The 15,779-nt window shown below is 40.6% G+C and overlaps 1 protein-coding gene across 2 annotated transcripts in view; it reads left to right on the plus strand.

Annotated features, from left to right (window-relative positions):
* Window positions 1-15,779, plus strand: part of LOC124615596 (murinoglobulin-1-like) — a 283,543-nt gene that overhangs the window by 39,474 nt on the left and 228,290 nt on the right. The window contains exons 2-4 of one of the 2 annotated variants that reach the window (XM_047143583.1): window positions 9,423-9,583; window positions 9,971-10,212; window positions 15,613-15,729. In XM_047143583.1, the coding sequence (XP_046999539.1) occupies window positions 9,423-9,583; window positions 9,971-10,212; window positions 15,613-15,729 (520 nt within the window). Of the gene's footprint in view, window positions 1-9,422; window positions 9,584-9,970; window positions 10,217-15,612; window positions 15,730-15,779 lie in introns of those variants that run through there. The other variant, XM_047143584.1, reaches the window with a different exon arrangement.

Below are 15,779 nucleotides of genomic sequence, written 5' to 3' on the forward strand. Positions count from 1 at the left end.
CAAGAAAAATGTTTTGGATGTCATGATTAATGACATTTGCAAAAACCTAATAATTTAAAACACACAGTCAAATCATGACTCTATGACAGTTACCAAATGGAAGCTACCATGTTTTGATACGAGCAACACACTCCTCAAATTGCCTGGCCAGACACAGGAACAGGGAACAACAACAACAACAAGAGGCTGAACAGGGCCCAATATAGAAGCAGTAGGACACAAGCACGTGCTGGAGGGTGAACGGGTCACAATTATCATGCTCACAATTGGGGTGTAAGAACTGTCTATGAATGATGCGTGGTCTTGATACCAAAGAAATGAATTAAGCAGCTCACTGAGCATACAAAGCCACTGTGGGATGACAAACAGTGGAAAAACTTAGAGTTGCCAGGAGTTGTGTGGATGACAATGACCAACCACTCACCTCCAGACCCGGTCAGCCAGAGGAATAACGTCCACTCCCATTTCTGGTGCTTGTGTCTTGTGTCCGGAAGATGCTCAGCCAGATCAGTTTGGAAATCACACAGGTGTTAGAACAGACAGACAGATCATTGCCCTGCATACCTGCAATGTCTCTGCTTCTTCACTGTCTGCCTCTCCCTGGAAAGAGGCCTTAATGGTATTTGTGCCAAATGTGTGCCATGCCCCTTTCATGCCAGGATTTTGTTCTGGGAAATGTGGTGTGAGCTATCAATCATGCAACGGTTTGGCCTGCTGCCCAAAACAGGAACCCTGGGGAACAGGAGGGGGCTCACAAAAGAAACTTAATTGATACTACTGCACTTAATTTGGCTAAGGTGCAACCGCAACTCATTTTACTCTCTTCATTTCGGAGCCTAAGTGTGACCAGATTGGGTACCTCCAATACCTTATATGGACCCACAAAGTATGGTGACAGTTTTCCAGATTTTTGCTTGCAGAATCTCTACCCCTAAAATTTATCACATAGTCTAAATCTCCAACCTGAATGTTCCCCATCATTGGCCCTGGTTATACAGTGCTGCTTCCCTTTTATGGGGGTTCTGAATATTTTCCCTGAATCTAAGCCCATTACCTTTGATATCATTGGGCAACAAATCATGTCTAGGGCAGATATTTGAAAAAGGGGAATTAAGGGAATGGACAAACGTGAGAGAAGCAGGGGTAGCTCTTTGTGCCTCATGTCTGGCGTTATTGAAGGCTAGGTTCAACCATGGTGAAGAATAATCCCATTTAGTTTGAGCCTCAGAGTGGAAAACGATTGGAGAGGACTTGAAGTTAAGATTAATCTGTTCTGCAAATGTAGGTTGGGGTTAATAAGGTATCGTGGTGATGTGTTAACCCCTGATAAGAAACAGAAGTTCCAAAAATCTCTTGAGAAAAATAAAAAGGCACATTATCACTGACAGTGACCTTCGAAGGGCTTGTCCAAGACCAAATCTTACTCAAACATCTAATGCTTTGTCTGACAGTGATATTTCTATTTGGGAGCAACCAGCTGAACTGAGTGAAACCATCAACCACCACAAATGTATAGCACTGCCCGCCTTGGGTCCACAGGAGAGGACCAACATAATCAATAAAAAGATACTCCATGCGGACCTCTGACCTAGTGGACTGAAACAACCCCCTACACTGATCAAAATTAGGCTTAGCCATCTTGCATTGCTGACACTGACTAACCACATCTCTAACATCATGATACAGGAAGGGCCGTGTTTGGAACTCATTGGTCTTTTGAATGGTTTTATATATTCCCAGGTGACCCCCCTCCCTCACATAACAGAATTATGATAATATTTAAAAACAGCTGGATCAAGTGCAGCAGGCAGACAAATTTTAAGCTCTTAATTGCAGCACCAGTGGTGGCAGAGAACATCCTTCCACAATTTGTACCTGAGAACTTACTGACTGGCTCTCAACTGCTCCCTGATGGGCTCAACTTGGGGGTCCTGCTCTTGTTGTTGTGCAAGGTCAGCAAACAATGCCAGAACCTTGGTAAGCACTGAATAAACAAGACCTTCTACCACCTCAGCATTGTGTGGAGAAAAACCATCCTCGGAGAAAAACCATCCTCCTCTTCAAAAAATTCTGCTCAAGGCATTCACTATAACATTATTGCACTCCTGGTGTGGCACATGTTGAAGGACAAGGCAGAAATTTGGGCAGTCCAGCTCACAGTCCACCTCTGTCTCCTGCATGAATTTGCTGTGTTTGGGGTAGTATTCCATTTTCTCTAGCGTGAAAAGTACAGCCAGCACTTGCAACTCATAAATAGAGTATTTCTTCTCAGCTGGAGACAGCCCCTAGAGTCATAGGATAAGGGCCCATAGGCTAAGGGCCTCCACTCACCACCTTGCTCCTGAAGCAAAATGGTGGCAACCCTTGAGTTAAAGGCATCGATTTGGACCACAAAGGGTTGGCTGAAGTAAGTGCATCAAATGCAGCTTAAAGGCTGTAGGTCCAGACAAACTGCTCACCCTTCTTTCACAACAAGTTTAACAGAGCAGCTAGCTCAGCAAACTTCAGAATGAATTTTCAGAAGAAGTTAGTCATTCCAATGAAATGGACTACCCCTTTCTTAGTCTTAGGATTGCTGAAAGTATAAATAGCTTGAGTCTTAGACTGATCAGTCCTGAACCCCTTGGGCAAGCCTAGGTGTCCGAGAAAAGAGATCTCACAATGAGCTAAGAAAACTTTAGATGGTTTGACAGTTAGCCTTACTTGCCTCAGATGCTCCAAAACCAGTCACAACTGCTTAAAATGCTCAGAGAAGGTGGCATTGTAAATGGCAACATTGTCCAAGTAGTTATACACAAAATTCAACTTCAGATCTCTGAGCATGGAATTGAGTAACCTAGAAAGAACTGACACACCAATAGAAAGACTGAAAGGCACCTAGTTGAATTCACATAACTTCCACTCAGTGCAAAAGGCAGTGCCCGATTTGGATTTTTTGGCTAGGGAAATCTGGAAATATGCTGGGTGTAGATTGAAAATGGAAAACCATGAAAAGCACCTGTCTAGACCAGGAAGAGGGAGACAGACTCCAAGATTATTTTCTGATTAAGGACACAATAGTCCTCAATGGGTCCAAACCCCACCCCCTCCAATTATTCTCAGGCACCAGAAGTATCAGCAATGCATATGGTGAGGTGGACAGCCTTGTAACTCCCTCAGTGAGCATGGTATCTACCAACTCATGCAATCCTTCATCCTAGGTGGAGATAGCTGGTAGGGTGATTACCTGACTGGAAGATGGTCAGAAAGTAAAAACCGGTATTCAATACAATTAGTCACACCTAATTTATCTGTCAACACTTCTGGGAAACCACACAACATCTGAAGGAGAACCTCAGCCTGGTCAGGAGGTAAATGCACAATGTCAGGCTTCACCCCATTAATGTTAGTATTACAGAGACCTGCCCTCCCAGAATGACAGTACGAAGGAAACTTCAAGTCAGGCCAGAAGCCAAAATAGAATTTCCCAAGGGCATAATCCAAAACTAATCCCATATCACTCTCAAAATCACACCCCAAGAGGGGGTCAGTGTTTAAACCCTATGCCACCAACACCTCCATGGTCCAAGAAAATTCACCAACGCAACAATAAATTCATATGGGTCCTATCAAAGGAAGAACTTGACCATTAACAGTTCTAAAAGTTCTACACACAGGCTTTAAATTGGAAAACTTACAAATGTTCCGGAATCAAGAGTACCACCTGTGACTCATTAAGAGAATCTAATAGTACACAGAATCTAATAGTACACAGAATCTAATAGTACACAGAGCAGCTCATGACTGATGTATGCACACACAAATGAAAGAGGATTATGGGTCACCCCTTTTACTTTATTACATGCACTTTAAGGTGAAAAAGGTGCCACACCATCCCTGTCTCTGGCGTCAGCTGTCTAAATGCCTTTTTCTGATGACCTCACACTGGTGAGCAAAATGCCCCTGCCAACCACTTTGCTTTGGGAGAACCTCTTATTGCTAGTGGAAAAGGTGCTTGAGGGGGGTTTGGTGGAAGACAAAGATAATGACTTCTCAGAGCGTCTCCTTTAATCACCTTGTTTAATCCCCTCCACAGGAGTGACTATGTTATCCAAGTCACAATAACTAGCTGGCCTCTTGACAAACAAGACCCTAGAACAATCCTCCAGTTTAATCCCCTGCAAAATGAGGGCATTAATCTTGTGCTCAGCCAACTCCAGATCAAAGGCCATGGCTGCCATGTGTACTTCATGAGTACACTCAACAAGTTTCTCCTAATCATGGTGGAAAAAAAAAAAAAAAAAATTTGATTAATGAGTTCACTCTGAACACTGACAGAAAGGTGTTCCCGTAGCATGCAGGCGCACAGTTTTCTTAAACAGCCTTTCCTTGCTAAGACCTCACTGACCATTTTGGCCAAGGACCCTTGACACAAAGGATACATCAACTGAAACACAGTTCCCCACAACACTTTAAAAATGTTTACTTGTTCTTCTAAGGTAAAAGTAAACCATAAAAACTTAACCAACTCTTGTTGAGTATCAATAGCAGCACATTCAAAAAAGGATTAGGTAATTTAGCAAAACAGGACTGTGGATTCTCTGTATCACCACTTCTGGGCCCCAAAGAAACAACTTCACTTTTGGTAACCACCAGATTTTGCTATTCACTAATTCATTCCTTGAACTTCCAGAAACAACTATGCCCTAGCTACCAGAAAGGTACACTCTGTTAGTGTAAGATTGCCTGGGATTGGAAGGATTGGGCCAAATAAATATTGAGCATCATTCACATCAGTATTTTTATTAACACTTCTCGGCAAAAGAAAGGGGGGGGAAGGGGGGGGGGGGGAAGAGGGGCATCATTCATGGGAACACGAAATATGAAAATTCAAATTTACTACAGATGTTATTCTCTTTCCAAAAATATACAAATATTTTGTGCCCCAGTTTACTATTGTTGAAATATTTACAGAAAATTTCAATAAGAGAAGCAAGATAATATTTCACCAATCTCTTCAAAGATTCTTAGGAATAGTCTTCAGATAGGTAAGCCATCAAAATCTTTAGAATGTGTTTGACTAAAACACAACAAATAACTCAGGTTTAGCTAGAAATTAATTCATTTAAAGAAACAAAAACAATTAACGCTGCTTGATGTGAAACCACCCATGCTGGGCAATGTGGTCTGGACCAATGGATCCAAAGTTACTTAGGCCCAATACCCTGCTCACTACACTCCTTTTCTAAGCAACCGGTGGGAACACCCCTCAAGGCATGAACATACAGTGCTAGCCTGATGAACAGAGAAGTAATTTTTAAGTAAAATGAGTAAAACTTAAGTCATCAGATTACCTGCTGGCAGCATAGACAAAAAAAAAAAAAAAAAAAACATTTGTGAAAAGTCACTAAAAGTCACTTACATCTGATAGTAAAGGAGGTCAGTGGCCAACTGAGATTCAGGTTCAAATCATGCCACATGGCAGAAATGGTAAATACTTAACTGTCACACGGGACAGAATGAAACATAAGTGTAATGAAGACGTGAATAGTTGGCTGATTAAAATCATCTATGTAAACACAAGCTTGGCTTGGAATTGTAATCCACCAAAATCAAAACAACATGATCAGCCCCATTGAGGCTGCAAGCTCGCAGGCTCGAAATAACTAAAGAAAGCAACCTAGCAATTTAGTACACAAGGTACTTTGAAAGAAATATGATTTGGATGTCATGACTAATGACATTGAATGTAAGAATTTACAGAACCCTAATAATTTAAAACACACAGTCAAATCATAACTCAATGACAATTATCAAATGGAAGCTATTGTGTTTTGATGAGCAACATGTTCCTCAAATCACCTGGCCAGACATAGGAACAGGAAACTACAACAGGTGGCTGAACAGAGTCCAGTATAGAAACAGCAAGGCACAAACATGCACAGGAAGTGAACCAGTCACAGTTTCACGCTGACAGAATGAAGGAAGATCGGTCTTTACAAATCCTGCATGCCCTTGGCACTGAAGAAACAGAGCATACAAAGGCACTGTGTGATGACAAACAGTGAAAATAATTGGAACCATCAGAAGATGTTTGAATGACACAGACCCACCACTCATCTCCTGACCTAATCAGCAAAAGAATAATGTCCACTCTCATTTCTGGTGTACATCCTTTGTGTCCGGAAGAAGCTCAGGTGGACCAGCTTGGAAGTCACATAGGCAGCAGAACAAACAGCTGGTCCATTGTCCTGCACATCTACACTGTCCATGCTGCTTCACTGACTGCCTCTCCCTGGAAAATGGCCCCAAGGGCACTCGCAGCATACATGGCACAAACCCTTCATGCCAAAAATTGCGTTCCAGAAGATGTAGTGAGAGATATTAGTTGTGCTACAGTTCAAGGGTATTCTATATTCTGAGATCCACAGTTTCAATTCTGTGCCAAGATCACCAAATTTCAGGCATTACCTCTCACTGTGGAAAATGTAGTAGCCAACGGGCTTCACTTAACAACTGAGAGCAGTGGCATACAGATGACATGAAATAACAGCAGAAATCAATGTGTGACATACAATGAATGTATCCATTAGGACAGTGTGACAAAATGTGGCGTTCATTGCCTGTGATAGCAGACGACCGACGTGTGTGCCTGTGCTAACAGCATATCACCTGCAGCACCTCTCCTGGGGTTGTGACCATATCGGTTTGACCCTAGATGACTGGAAAACTAGGGCCTGGTGAGATGAGTCCTGATTTCACTTGGTAAATGCTGATTGTTGGATTCAAGTGTGATGCAGTCCACGTGAAGCCATGGACCCTAGTTGTCAACAAAGCACTGTTCAAGCTGTTGGTGGCTCCATAATGGTGTGGGCTATGTTTACATGGAGTGGACTGGGTCCTCTGGTCCAACTGAACTGGTCATTGAATGCAAATGGTTATGTTTGAGTACTACGAGACCATCTGTCGCCATCCACGGACTTCGGCTTGCCAAACAACAATGGCAGTGTTATTGATGACATTGCACCCTGTCACCAGGCCACAATTGTTTGTGATTGTTTAAAGATCATTCAGGACTATTTTAGCAAATGATTTGGACACCTATATTGCCCAGCATGAACCCTACCGAACAGTTATGGGGCATAATTGAGAGGTCAGTTTGTGCTCAGAATCCTACACTGGCAACAATTCCGCAATTATGGATGGCTATAAAGGCAACATGGCTCACTATTACTGCAAGGTGAGTCTATGCCATGGTGAGTTGCTGCACTACTTCTGGGAAAAGGAGGTCCTACACAATATTAGGTGGTATTCCAAGACTTTTGTCACCTCAGTATGTACACATTGAATAAAAAGGTATGATGTTTAGCTGTGATATGATGTCATTATTGACATGCATTACCACTGAAGACACTATAGGCTTCTCTTCCAATTATTTGAAGATGCTGTTATGGATTTATTTAAGCACAGTCTGGCCTTACATTTTTTTTTAATTTTTTTTATTTTTTTTTATTTTAACCAGATGGATGGTACCATAATGGGAAGTTTGTTAGCTCCAATTACAACCAACCTGTGTGTGGAGCACCTGGAAGTAAATGCCTTGAACACAGCTCCTGCAAAGCCTAATTGCTTTTATCAATACATCAGCATGGAAAGCAGGGAGAATTCTTTGACCACATAATGATATTCATGACCACATTATGTTCACAATGGAGACAGAAATGGATGGTGTCTTGCTATTCCTTGATGACTTGTCTGCTGGAAGTCAAATAGATGTCACAGCCACAGTTTTCACGTTTACGTCTATGCTCTGCAAGTCATCTTATGATGTTTGTGTGGTGTAGTACCATTATCTTCCTTCCACTTTCCTGTTCAAGTTTCACTCTTGCTTGGTGTACAGGAAAAATTATTGGTGGTAAAGCTCTGTATGACATCTAATTTCTGTAATCTTAAATCTTCTTGTAGTGGTCACTTGATGAGCTGTATGTGGGTGGAATTAATATATTGCCTGACTCTTTTTGGAACATAAACTCTCAAAATGTTCAACACTAAACCTCTCCGTGATGTAAAGTGCCTCTCCTGTGGAGTCTGCATTTGCATAACTCTCTTGTACCAAGTAAACAATTTCTTAATGAAATGTGCCACTCTTCATTGGATGTTATATATATGTCCCTCTTATATATTTTCCTCTCCCTCCTGCCCCCCCCCCCTGCCTCCCCCCCTCTCTCCCTACCCCCCCCCCCTCTCTCTATCTATCTTCTATTAACACAGCACCAAAACCTCTCTCTCTCTCTCTCTCTCTCTCTCTCTCTCTCTCTCTCTCTCTCTCTCTCTCTCTTTCTCTCTGTCTCTCTTTCTCCTCTATCTTCTATTGACACAGCACCAAAATAATTTTTTCAGAAGACTGTGATGCATTGTTCTGAAGCTATTTTAGGCAGTGAAAACCTGTCACAAGAGTTATGCTACTTACAGAAACTATTTAAGGAAAACTGCCACAACAATTAACAAATTTTACAACTCATTTTACTGAAAATGCATAATTAGAAGGCTGCAGAGGAGGATATGAAGAAGCTTGTGTTATTGTTGTTCAGTGACAAAAAGATTAGCTGCCTCCTAAAAAGGCATAAAATCCACTCAATCTTCAGACAAAAATTCAGCAATCCTTGAGGCACATGAAAGATTATATAGGCTTCAGAATGCCAGGATATACTAAATATCATATGGTAGTGGACAGTTTCATATCAGACAGTCAGTGGAGTAATAAGAATAGCTTCTGACATGACTAGGTGAATGTCCCACAAAGAAGGAATATTTATATACATTGGATTCTCAGAGCCTGTCATTTTGAAACAATAAATTATATTCACATGTGATGTTCAATAGGTTTTATGCTTCAATTTCTGATATGGGTCACTTTTTTATGTGATAATCTCAAAAAGAAAAATTCTCTTGAGGAAACTGCAAAATTATGAGAGAGGATTATTGACCAAGATTTACCTTCAGGGTGCAAAATTTTTAGTTACTACTGATACGCACATGTATACAATTTTAACCTCCTACAATATCTGATGCCTACCCTTTTATCCTGAGGTCTGAGTGACTTGCATTCTGTACCTTTTTCCTTCCCAAACAGAATCTAATATTCCTAGAGCTAGGATAGTTTAGTGCACTTTTATACATGTCTATTGACAATACTAAAATTTTTGCTTTTTTGAGGTAAGTAATGTATCATGATTTTACTGTATTATAGGATTGTGCACTGAACAATCTTTGCATACTCTAGGCTCACATACTTACTCAGGTTTATAGATACATTTCAAATACTTCATAATCATGTGACGACACTATAGAAACTAATTACACCAGAATAAAGTATTACGTAATGACTGACTTTGGTGGTATGTATAAGTTTTGTGTGCTGACAGTAACTTTTGTGTTTCCAGGGGATACGTGTTGACAGCTCCCAAACGGCTACTAACAGGAAGTGTGGAGAATCTGTGCCTTACTCTCCACAACATTACTGGAAATGCTTATGTCAAGATTCATCTTCTTTATCCAGACTCTGACAATCAGATTGCAACACTTTCTCATAACATTTCAAATGGTATGACATTGCTAGTATTTAGAATTACTGATTCAAAGTGTGCTTGGTGATAAAAACAAAAATGAAACAACATTGACTAACAGTGATTATCAGAGCTGCAGGGATAATTAAAAAGGAGCATGTAGAGCATAGAGTTCACAACACAATTCTGAATTATTTCAAGACTTTAGAGAATAAGTTTCTCAAGTGTGTATGTGTGTGTGTGTGTGTGTGTGTGTGTGTGTGTGTGTGTGAGAGAGAGAGAGAGAGAGAGAGAGAGAGAGAGAGAGAGAGAGAGAGAGAGAGGGGGGGGGAGGAGCTGTCTGACTTAAAGGCATACCACATTTCAAATGTCAGATTGATATTTACAGATAATGAACTATTATGCATTGTCTTTCATTGTTTTAGGTTCAGGAAATTGCATGAAAATGGTTATCCCACAGACTCCACTTACAAGAGCACGGCTGCACTTAATGGTTGAGTTTGATGAACTATATGATTATAGAATTGACAGTGTGAGAGAGATACATATCCAACAAGATTCGGTGCTCACTTTTGTTCAGCCAGACAGGGCTGTATATAAGCCTGGAGACCTCGTACGGTTCCGCATTCTTACTTTACGACATAGTCTCTTGCCTGTCACCCAACCTGTGAGTACGTATGCAGCATGGTTATCCTAATTAAAATGAAAGTAGAAAGTAAGTTCTGATAGAATGTTTGTGAATTCAACTGTTTACCTTCTCCACATAAATTCCTCCATTTATTTGATCACTGGGCCTGTTTTGTGTATCCTCCTCCTCCTCCTGCTGCTCTCTCTTCATCATCATTTTCATTTCCTTTTAACGAGCATCAGACCAAGTTGGAAAATTTACCTTACATCTCCACTTCTCCTGTCTTTTCTCCCTTCTTCTGCTATAGCTGGCCTGCCAGAGTGGCCGTGCGGTTCTGGGCGCTACAGTCTGGAACCGAGCGACCGCTGCGGTCGCAGGTTCGAGTCCTGCCTCGGGCATGAATGTGTGTGATGTCCTTAGGTTAGTTGGGTTTAATTAGTTCCAAGTTCTAGGTGACTGATGACCTCAGAAGTTAAGTTGCATAGTGCTCAGAGCCATTTTTTTTCTATAGCTTTTTTGTTCCAGCATAGGTATCTTGTTCTTAAACTGGCCATTATTGAGTTAGTCCATCTTGCTCTAGGTATCACTCTTTCCCTCATTCTTGGTGTCCATCATTCATTTTGGTGTTCTTCTATCTTCCATTCTCTTTACATGTCCAAATCATTTTAAACCGTTCTTTCCAATTCTCTCTTTCAGCTTACCTCCTTTAATTTTGTTCCTAACATCTTCATTTCTCACTCTGTCTCTTTTCATTTTCCCTAACATTCTTCTTAGGAATTTCATTTCACTGCCATGAATTCTAATGTCCTCTCATTTTGTCACTGTCCAGGTCCCCAACACATATGTCATCATGGATTCAAATTACATCTTGTACAGCATTTCCGTACACTTCATTGACACCTTCCTTCCCCAGACTGAGCCCGTCACACACTGGTAAAATTCATTGGTCTGTTGTGCCCTTTTGCTAACTTCTGCTTCCATTACTGCATTCTTCATTATCACATTTCCTACATATTTAAAGTTATTCACAATTTCAATATCCTGTCCTTTAATAGTAATTTAACCCTTCCCTGCCCTGTCTCCTCATATTACCACTATAATCATGCTTTTCTCCACACTGCATTTCATTCCATATGTCAAGATTTTTTTATTTAAAATGCCTATTTGTTCTTATACACCCTCACTGTTGGTTCCCCACACCACAATATCATCATCAAATAGCAACAACTTCATCTCCCTTCCCCTAGGAATTTCTTTTGTATTTCAAAATTTCATCCATCACTATTATAAATAATAATGGTGCCACCACACTCGCTTGTCTCAATCCCATAACATTCCTAAACCAATCAGTTCTGTCAACGTGGGTCTTCACACAGCTGAAGCTTTTGTCCACATTGTTTGAAGAATTTCAGTTGTTTAATCCCTTTCATTCCTAGGTTTCCCATACCTTCTCTCTGTAGACACTTTGCTAAGTAAAGAAATGTCATCACCAGATCTTTCCGACACTCCCTACATATTTCTATCAACTGTGTCATACTAAAGATTTGGTCCACTGTTGATCTGCCATGTCAAAAGCCTTACTGCTCCTCTCACAACTTGCCTTCCACTTTTTTACTCTATTGTCTTTCTAGTATCTACACCATTATTTTTGTTACTTGCAATATGAGTGTGATCTCTCAAAAGTTATCACATACTTTTCTGTCTCACTTCTTGAATACTGAAATTATTACTCCCTTTCCCCCAGCATACATTTCTGATTCCAGATGCATCTTATCAATCTATATAACCATTGTAGCCTAGAAGAAACAGCTGTGTTCATCATCTCCACACTTATTTAATCTATCCCATGTGTCACAGCTGCAAAATACTAACGCGAATTCTTTACAGACGAATGGAAAAACTGGTAGAAGCGGACCTCGGGGAAGATCAGTTTGGGTTCCGTAGAAATGTTGGAACACATGAGGCAATACTAACCTTACGACTTATCTTAGAAGAAAGATTAAGAAAAGGCAAACCTACGTTTCTAGCATTTGTAGACTTAGAGAAAGCTTTTGACAACGTTAACTGGAATACTCTCTTTCAAATTCTGAAGGTGGCAGGGGTAAAATACAGGGAGCGAAAGGCTATTTACAATTTGTACAGAAACCAGATGGGAATTATAAGAGTCGAGGGGCATGAGAGGGAAGCAGTGGTTGGGAAAGGAGTGAGACAGGGTTGTAGCCTCTCCCCAATGTTATTCAATCTGTATATTGAGCAAGCAGTAAAGGAAACAAAAGAAAAATTCGAAGTAGGTATTAAAATTCATGGAGAAGAAGTAAAAACTTTGAGGTTCGCCGATGACATTGTAATTCTGTCAGAGACAGCAAAGGACTTGGAAGAGCAGTTGAACGGAATGGACAGTGTCTTGAAAGGAGGATATAAGATGAACATCAACAAAAGCAAAACAAGGATAATGAAATGTAGTCAAATTAAATCGGGTGATGCTGAGGGGATTAGATTAGGAAATGAGACACTTAAAGTAGTAAAGGAGTTTTGCTATTTAGGGAGTAAAATAACTGATGATGGTTGAAGTAGAGAGGATATAAAATGTAGACTGGCAATGGCAAGGAAATCTTTTCTGAAGAAGAGAAATTTGTTAACATCGAGTATAGATTTAAGTGTCAGGAAGTCGTTTCTGAAAGTATTTGTATGGAGTGTAGCCATGTATGGAAGTGAAACATGGACAATAACCAGTTTGGACAAGAAGAGAATAGAAGCTTTCGAAATGTGGTGCTACAGAAGAATGTTGAAGATAAGGTGGGTAGATCACGTAACTAATGAGGAGGTATTGAATAGGATTGGGGAGAAGAGAAGTTTGTGGCACAACTTGACTAGAAGAAGGGATCGGTTGGTAGGACATGTTTTGAGGCATCAAGGGATCACAAATTTAGCATTGGAGGGCAGCGTGGAGGGTAAAAATCGTAGAGGGAGACCAAGAGATCAATACACTAAGCAGATTCAGAAGGATGTAGGTTGCAGTAGGTACTGGGAGATGAAGAAGCTTGCACAGGATAGAGTAGCATGGAGAGCTGCATCAAACCAGTCTCAGGACTGAAGACCACAACAACAACAACAACACATGTGTCTATCCAGTTTTCATTCCTCTATCATGCATTATACCATTTGCTGTGTTACAGCTTCATTTCTGTATGTCCTGGACCTGTCTTGTATTTTATCTGATAATATTTGTTATTGCTCCAAGGTAGGAATGAATAAGGTATTATTTTAAGTACTCCAACCATCACAGCCTCAATGTATTCTTACATCTGTAAATGTTCAGTAGTTAGTCCATTAGCCATTGCATACAAAATGTTTCTGAATATGTTTTTTATCCTGAAGAGTGAGTTTCTTAGTTCTATCTGGTTAAAGCTGACAAAAGTCCTGAAGTGGCATACCACTTGAATTTAGAACATATTCTCCAGTGGACCAGTTAATTTCACTGTTGACCCTTACCATAAAATCTCGCCTTATTAGCAGAAAATAACTTTTATTTTTGTCTCTTATGTTCTTCTGGAACTGTATGTGTAATTTTTCTGTCCCTTCCTTCTTTCCTCTGACACATATACACTTTCGTTCAACAAGTATCCATTATCAATTATTAATCTTGCTGATATTCATGCTCTGTGGCAATTCAATGAGTGGATTTTGTTACTCTACTTAAGATTTACTACTGTGGGAACACCTTTTCTAGCATGTTACATCTTTTATGGAGACAGTAGAACTGAAACAATTCTTCTATTCTTTGCTGCACACATAATTGCAAATTTTGTTTATTGAAATGTTTATTCTCTCTAACAGCTGCATCTATGGACCAATGATTCATTTGTTCTTTCATCCCTGTGAACCATAGATATTTGACAGTGAATGTTTGTTGGCACTGTATTTTTTATGTATATTTCAAAAACCAAATATGTAGCAACTATGCCCATTCACTTTTCCAAATGGCATGTACACTGATCAGCCAGAACATTGTGACCACCTACCTAATCACAGGTATGCCCACCTTTGGCATGTATAGCAGCAGTGACACATCATGGCTTGGAAACAATGAGGCCTTGGTAGGTTGCTGGAGGGAGTTGGCACTACATCTGCACACGCAAGAGTGACCTAATTCCCGTAAATTATAGGGATGGGGGTGGGGAGGGGGGGCAATGAACTCTTAATGTCATGTTCAGTCACATTGCAGATGTTTTCAATTGGGTTCACATATGGGGAGTTGGGTGGGCCAGCACATCAGTGGGAACTTGTCACTGTGTTCCTTGAACCACTTCATCACACTCCTGGCCTAGTGACTTGGCACATTATCTTGCTGAGAAATGCCACTGCTGTCAGGCAACATGATTGTCATGAAGAAGTGTATGTGGTCTGCAACTGATGTACAATACTCCTTGGCCATCATGGTGCCTTACATGAGCTCCACTGGACCAATGGATGCCCAGAGCACCGTGGGGTCACTGCCAGCTTGTCTCCGTAGCACAGTACAGGTGTCAAGAAGCTGTTTCCCTGAAAGATGACATATTTGTATCTTCCCATTGGTATGATGGAGGTATCTGGATTCATCAGACCATGTGATGCTATGCCACTGTGTCAGTCTCCAGTGTCCATGGTCACATGCCCATTTCAGTCATAGTTGCTGATGTGGTGTTAAATTGGCATATGCATCATTTGTTGGTCATGGAGGCCCATCATTAGGAGTGTTCCATGAACTGTGTGTTCAGACACACTTGTACTCTGCCCAGAATTAATGTGTGATGTTAGTTCCACCACATTTTGTTGCCTGTCCTGTTTTAGCAATCTGCCCATCCTACGATGTCTGACATCTGTATTGAGGGTTGGCTGGCCAATGTGTTGAAGAAATTCTCCACAACTCTCCTCAAACACCCAACAGGTCATATAATTTTCAAAATGCTCACTCTGAGCCTCCAGGCCATCGCAATCTGCCCTCGCTCAAACTCAGATAGATTGCATGCTATCTCCATTCAACACACAGACAGCACACTCATTGATACTACATGCATCATCCATGTGTCTGATTAGCAGTTATTCCTTGCCTGGTGGTGCTGATATCACCGAGATGGGTCTATATCAATAGTAGGTTGGTGTTAATAATGTTCTGGCTGATCAGTGTGTGTGTGTCTCAACAAACTTTATGTAACTCATGCTGAAAACACCGATGACACATAGAATGTGGGCAGTATTCCTCAGTGAAACCTTTTTCTGGATTACCTATAGAATGATGCTGTTTTTTAACAGAAAGATGAGATAAGAAAAGATCAATTGACCTGCACTGTATACTAGAAAGTGAGTAAACTTATGTTATTGATGTGTGATGAATTAAAAAGATAAGTAAGTGGAGACACTCTGTCTCATTATTAAATGAACACTTCTTATTGGTTACAGATACCAAAAATTTGGGTTGAGACTCCATCAGGAATTCATGTTGCTGAATGGATAAATGTTCAGACAAAGGAAGGTCTTGTTCAGATGGAGTTTCAACTGTCTTATGAACCACAGAAGGTAATATAACAGAGTTTCATGTACATTATAAGTCATAAAAACATTATTAT

The sequence above is a fragment of the Schistocerca americana genome, chromosome 5 (genome assembly GCF_021461395.2).
Source record: "Schistocerca americana isolate TAMUIC-IGC-003095 chromosome 5, iqSchAmer2.1, whole genome shotgun sequence".
Classification (NCBI taxonomy): Eukaryota; Metazoa; Arthropoda; class Insecta; order Orthoptera; family Acrididae; genus Schistocerca; species Schistocerca americana.